At 52.2% G+C, this 6,755-nt stretch overlaps 1 protein-coding gene across 1 annotated transcript; it reads left to right on the forward strand.

Moving 5' to 3' along the window:
* The first annotated feature begins 4,041 nt into the window (after positions 1–4,041).
* Positions 4,042–6,755, forward strand: PNMA3 (PNMA family member 3). The gene is made up of 2 exons (XM_033201665.1): positions 4,042–4,296; positions 4,578–6,755. Exon 2 carries the CDS (start codon positions 4,684–4,686, stop codon positions 5,989–5,991), a length of 1,308 nt encoding a protein of 435 aa, XP_033057556.1. The 5' UTR covers positions 4,042–4,296; positions 4,578–4,683; the 3' UTR covers positions 5,992–6,755.

A 6,755-nucleotide genomic window follows, 5' to 3' on the forward strand; every position in this document is an offset into this window, starting at 1 on the left:
TAGGGTTACTGTACCAAAGTACCACACTAGGTACTAAAGCAATTTAGTACCTAAATTTCTAAAGCAATAGAAATGGAATGTCTCACATTTCTGGAGGCCAGAAGACCATCAAAGTATTGTCAATATTGGCTCCTTCTGAGACTGGTGAGGGAGAATCTGCTCAGGGACCTTTCTCATAGCTTCTGGGGCTTTACTGCCAATCTTTGGCATGCATTTGTTTGTGGAAGCATCACCCCAATCTCTGCCTTCATCTTCACATTGTGTTCTCCCTGAGCATCTTCATGTTTCTGTGTTCAAATTTCCTTGTTATAAGGACATTTGTCACATTGGATTAGGGGCCCACACTACTCCAGCATGATTTCATATTAACTAAGTACATCTACAATGACCCTATTTTCAAATAAGGTCACATTCTGAGGTACTAAGGATTAGGACTTCACCATACAAATTGAGGTGGCAGGGAGACAGAATTCAACCCCTAACAGTCTTAAATTCGGAGGAGTAATTTCCGTCCATCTGTGTATTTTCCCAGAGAAATTTCTTAAAGTCTAAATAAAAAACTTAATCGATCCAATAATGATGATTCAGAGGAGCTATTGTTATCTGAGCTTTTATAAGAATTAGCATGCTTTGGGCTGCAAGTACCAAAAGTGTGACTCAATGCCAGCCATATGAATGAATCATCTTGGGTGCCCAGCCTTGTTGAGTCTTTAGATTATTCGATTCTCAAACTCATATCTCACTGCAACCACATGAGAGATCCCATGAGTGAACTGCCCAGCTAAACCTTCTCTCAATTTCTGACTTACAAAATTGTGAGCAGAATAAAATGGTGGTTTTAAGCCAGTATGTTTTGGGTAACTGGTTGTGCAGGAATAGTAACTTAATGGGAAGAAATGTCCAAAGTAAATAAATAACTCCTATGAAAGAATTAAAGAAGAGAAGCACCTCAATTGAGAATTGAGAAAAAATAGGAATTTCAAGTAAGAGGAATAAAAATTGTCCCCCCAACCAACGTATTAAATCTAATTCATAATCATAGAAATTCTACATAAAAGCATAATAACAATTAACATTCCTCAGGATTAACAACATTTAAGTCACACAAAATGAAATGTTAGTGATGATATAGAGCTTGATGGAAACACAAATTTGTACAGCAACCCAGAAGAAAATTTGGCAATGTCTCTGAATATTAAAGATAGTCTTTGATTCAGCAATGCCATGGCTAGGTACATAACGTACAGGAACTCTCCAAGAATATTTAAAGCAGCATTGTTTCTGATAGTAAAAATGGGAAACAACTTAAATATCTGTCAATAGGAAAATTGATAAATTTTAGTACACACACATAATGGAATACTATACAGAAGTGAAAATTGAGGAATAAAATTTGCTTATATCAAAATGGTGATACTCACAAACAATAATTCGTTAATACAGTGATGAATATGAATAGTATGATATCATTTCTACCAAGTGTAAAAGAGACAAAAACAATTGTTTAGGGATATAGTCATTTTCAGAAAAAGCACAAAAAGCGCACGTGGAGGACAAGAGTGGGAGACAACAGGGAAGGAATCTGCAGGCACTTACCTCACTGGCAGTGTTTTATGTCTTCATCCAATTATTACCTTCAGGAGTACTGGATGTACTTTTTAAGTAAGTTTTGTGTATGTTAAATATTGCAGAATGTATTTTTTTTTTTTTTTTTTGAGACAGAGTCTTGCTCTATCGCCCAGGCTGGAGTGCAGTGGCCAGATCTCAGCTCACTGCAAGCTCCGCCTCCCGGGTTTACGCCATTCTCCTGCCTCAGCCTCCCGAGTAGCTGGGACTACAGGCGCCCGCCACCTCGCCGGCTAGTTTTTTTTTTTTGTATTTTTTAGTAGAGACGGGGTTTCACCGTGTTAGCCAGGATGGTCTCGATCTCCTGACCTCATGATCCACCCGTCTCGGCCTCCCAAAGTGCTGGGATTACAGGCTTGAGCCACCGCGCCCGGCCCAGAATGTATTTTATAAAGTATTTAATTGCCAGAAGCTCTTTTAAAAATTCCCAGGCCTGTTTCAGACTCAGCAAATCAGATTGCAGAGGTGGGGCCCATAAATCTGCCCCCTTTTGTGAGCCCGATAGTCACTACTGGTCTAAGCTGGGCAAGGTCACCCCAGTGAAGATTGCTTCCTTCATGCTCTATTATGTCTTTCACTTTACAAGTAATAATGTTTATCCATCAGTTCCCCAACTTTGGTGCTGCTGTGTTATCTACCATGCAAGGAGATGGGGAAGCAAAAGTAATTAAGACATTTCCACTGGTTTCAAGGGCAAAGGTTAACTCCAATATAAAGGAGTTCTAAAACTTTTCAAATTGGACATATTCACATCTATCATCTTGATACCAGTGTTTCCAAATCCTTTTTTCCCAATGCCCAGAACATCCACAGATCACTGCATCTGTCTGGGAACCTCACAGGCTTCTTTCTGGAGACATTCCAGACACGCCCTTCTGCCTTGGCACTAATACTTGGCATCTCCCCTTGACATCTCAAGCTTTGTCATTTACTCGCTGTGTGACCTTGGGCCAGTAGTGTCCCTTCTCTGAACCTCTGTTTCCACCCCTGCAAGTTGGGCAGATGAAGGTTCAGTTTGAAACTGGTTGAGCCCTTGGAGTGACAAAGCAAGGGACTGTGAATGGACAAAAATGAGAGAAATAAATTCTAATAGGCACAAAGCAACCAGGGGAGAAATAATCCCAACTCTACTCAAAGACTGATGGGCACCAATTTAGAATCCAGCCTCAATTCTACCTTCAATACGGTGTGTGACCTTGAAAATGTCTCTTAATCTCTCTGAGCCTCATGAGGCAAATTAGGATAATGTTAATACCTGCCTCAGAGTTCTGGTGAGGAGCAACTGAAATAACTCCTGTAAAGATATTTTAGGAATTCTGTCTGACTAGGGAAAAGCCCCTGGGGCCATTTCTTCTTGGTCCCTGACAAGTGCCAGGCTGACGAGCAGAACACTGACCAACTCAGGGTGGTGCAGGAAGTCTGGACAGTTTTGTGCCCCACTCACTGCAAGGTGGCCTCCCAGACTTGGCTGGATGGGTGAACCTGTCCTGAAAATCACCAGAAGCCCCTCTTTGTGTGTTGGGAAAGGAGCTGAAGCTGTGTGAACAGGAGTTGAGCATGCGGCTGACAGAGCAGGCAGGACCCACAGAACATCTGGGCCCACTGCCTGAGGGGCAGTCACTCCCTTCATTTGGCTGCTGCCCCGGGATCAAACGGATACAATAGAACCCATGGCACACGGCTGCCAAGGAAGGGCAGGCCCAAGGGATTGGGCTCCAAGCCCTGGAAGTGGTTTCCCAAGTCACTAGATTTGCAGCACACAAAACCGGAAAGGCCCCGGTAAACCTGTCCACTGGCACCTGGGCAGCGAAGCGCTTTGGCTGGAGGGCTGCAGGTCCCAGCAGTGGGATGGACAGCAGGGAGATGGTAGACCCTCCTTGGGGTGGTGTGCGTGAGCTGCGTGAGTGCCTGGGGCATCTCCTGCACGGATGGCACCGGCACCAGGTGCCCCTGGCCTCACCTGGCTTCTCCAGCCAGAGGACCAGTCCTGGACGGGGAGGGGGAGGATAAGAGCAGGTGAACAGACCCCAGAACCCGGCTCCCTGACCCTGGCCATAATGCAGAGCTGCCTGGCGCACCTCAAACCACTCCCTGGCCCTCTGGTGGGCATGCCGGGGTGCAGACCCCTCTCCCTGCTGGCACCTCCGTGGCACGTGCGGGAGGGGCAGGAGCCCGGACCAGGAACCGCTGTGGTGAGAGCCAAAGGCACTGGGACTGGCCGCCACAGACCTTTGGACACCGCAGTGGGGGTGGGGGTGGGCGGGCGCTTGTGTGCCCGAGGGGGCCTCGTGGCGGGGGGCTAGGGGAGAGGAGCAGGTGACGTCACTCGGGGACCTGGGGCCCCTAGGGGCGGTGGCGAGAGCCCGGCCTCGTGACCCGTCCGCGCCAATGGCCCTGCGGTCTCCCGGACGACGCGGAGGGGTCCGCGCTGCATCGCCGCCGCGCCCCCGCCCCGTGTCCGCACTGCAGAGAGCTGAGGCGAGCAGGCGCCGGCGCACTGGCCCACGTGCTGCGCGAGCGAGGGAGAGCCACGGTCTGAGCGAACGCCCGCGCTGGGAGCCAGGGGCGCCCGACACCCCCCCGCCCCGCGCCTTCGCCGCCGCCGCCGCGCAGAGCCCCCGGAGAGCCCTGTGGGGACCCTGACCAGAAGGGACCTTGCCCTGGGAGAAGGTATCAGACCCACCTGGGGAGGGAGAAGCTGGGCCCCGGGAGACTCCGCCGCCCCTCGCCTGTCCGCCCGAACAGAACTGAAGCAGCCTGCAGGGCAGGGGTCCTGGGGCTGCGCGGGGAGGGGGCTGAGGCCCGCAGAGACCCCACGGGTGGGGGGGTGGCTGGGCAGGGGCGGGGCCTGGCTGCCGAGGCGCCGCTAGGGGAGGAGGGCGACTGGGGGTGGGGATGGGCGTGCGGAGAGGTGGGCATTAACCTCGCTCTCGCCCTGCTCGCATTCACAGGCTGTGGAGACCTGAGCCTTCTGCCATCACCCTAGGAATTGATCCAGATATGTGCCTCCCGCCCTGATCACTCCCCCCAAATTAGTATCCGCAGAGATTCGAGGACATGCCATTGGCCCTGTTACAGGATTGGTGTCGGGGGGAGCACCTGAACACCCAGAGGTGCATGCTCATCCTGGGGATCCCCGAGGACTGTGGAGAGGATGAGTTTGAGGAGACACTGCAGGAGGCTTGCAGGCACCTAGGCAGATACAGGGTGATTGGCAGGATGTTTAGGAGGGAGGAGAACGCCCAGGCGATTCTACTGGAGCTGGCACAAGATATCGACTATGCTTTGCTCCCAAGGGAAATACCAGGAAAGGGGGGGCCCTGGGAAGTGATTGTAAAACCCCGTAACTCAGATGGGGAGTTTCTCGACAGATTGAACCGCTTCTTAGAGGAGGAGAGGCGGACCGTGGCAGATATGAACCGAGTCCTCGGGTCGGACACCAATTGTTCGGCTCCAAGAGTGACTATATCACCAGAGTTCTGGACCTGGGCCCAGACTCTGGGGGCAGCAGTGCAGCCTCTGCTAGAACAAATGTTGTACCGAGAACTAAGAGTGTTTTCTGGGAACACCATATCCATCCCAGGTGCACTGGCCTTTGATGCCTGGCTTGAGCACACCACTGAGATGCTACAGATGTGGCAGGTGCCCGAGGGGGAAAAGAGGCGGAGGCTGATGGAATGCTTACGCGGCCCTGCTCTCCAGGTGGTCAGTGGGCTCCGGGCCAGCAATGCTTCCATAACTGTGGAGGAGTGCCTGGCTGCCTTGCAGCAGGTGTTCGGACCTGTGGAGAGCCATAAAATTGCCCAGGTGAAGTTGTGTAAGGCCTATCAGGAGGCAGGAGAGAAAGTATCTAGCTTTGTGTTACGTTTGGAACCCCTGCTCCAAAGAGCTGTAGAAAACAATGTGGTATCACGTAGAAACGTGAATCAGACTCGCCTGAAACGAGTCTTAAGTGGGGCCATCCTTCCTGACAAACTCCGAGACAAGCTTAAGTTGATGAAACAGCGAAGGAAGCCTCCTGGTTTCCTGGCCCTGGTGAAGCTCCTGCGTGAGGAGGAGGAATGGGAGGCCACTTTAGGTCCAGATAGGGAGAGCCTGGAGGGGCTGGAAGTAGCCCCAAGGCCACCTGCCAGGATCACTGGGGTTGGGGCAGTACCTCTCCCTGCCTCTGGCAACAGTTTTGATGCGAGGCCTTCCCAGGGCTACCGGCGCCGGAGGGGCAGAGGCCAACACCGAAGGGGTGGTGTGGCAAGGGTTGGCTCTCGAGGTTCGAGAAAACGGAAACGCCACACATTCTGCTATAGCTGTGGGGAAGACGGCCACATCAGGGTACGTGCATCAACCCTTCCAACCTGCTCTTGGTAAAGCAGAAGAAACAGGCTGCAATTGAGTCGGGAAACGGGAACTGGGCTTGGGACAAGAGCCATCCAAGTCCAAGGCCAAGTAGGCTCGGGAGAACAGGGCAACATTTCCTACCACAGGCCAAGGAGACAAAAGAGATATTGGAAGCAGGGGAAAGAGAAGCCCAGACAAATAGCAGATGAGTTGAGTGGGGCAGAGGGACAGGGCAGCCAGACCAAGGCAAGCCTTCTCACTCTCTGCCAGCTGGAAGGGACTTCAACAACCAAGACCAACTGGCAACAGGCTCAGTGGGGGTCAGGTCTGGGTCCCGGAAGAGATGCTGGAGAGGAAAGCAGGGAGCCACTGCATCCAGCACATGGGATGCCTGGGCCTCAGATGGGAGCCCCAACGAAGCAGAAGCTGAAGAAGGTATGGCTGGGGGTTCTGTCCTGCTCATCCGGCCACCCCTAAATACCCACCCTGTGGACTTTGAGCTGAACATGTCCACTGGCCCCCAGCCCACGTGGACCTGGAGGACCCTACTTGGGGCCTGCCCCTGCCAGAAGGTGCAGGGCTGGAGAGGAAAAGCGGGGGGGGGGGGGGGGGCGGCAGAAGTAAAGCCCTGCAGGGGAGGCCACAGGGTCCATCCTGTTCTTCAGGATCATCTACACTGCACTAGGGGAAGCCCAGGAAGGGCGCACACGAGGCCCTGGCAGTGAGGACAGGAGATCCTAAGGCCCTGGGAGCCAGTGCCAGACAGGAGTGTACAGGCGAGGAGATCAAAGATT

This window comes from Trachypithecus francoisi, unplaced genomic scaffold (assembly GCF_009764315.1).
Source record: "Trachypithecus francoisi isolate TF-2019V2 unplaced genomic scaffold, Tfra_2.0 Lachesis_group6, whole genome shotgun sequence".
Classification (NCBI taxonomy): Eukaryota; Metazoa; Chordata; class Mammalia; order Primates; family Cercopithecidae; genus Trachypithecus; species Trachypithecus francoisi.

What these genes read in the sequence shown, in the direction of transcription:
- PNMA3 (XM_033201665.1), top strand. Translation starts at nt 4,684, where the DNA reads ATGCCATTGGCCCTGTTACAGGATTGGTGTCGGGGGGAGCACCTGAAC.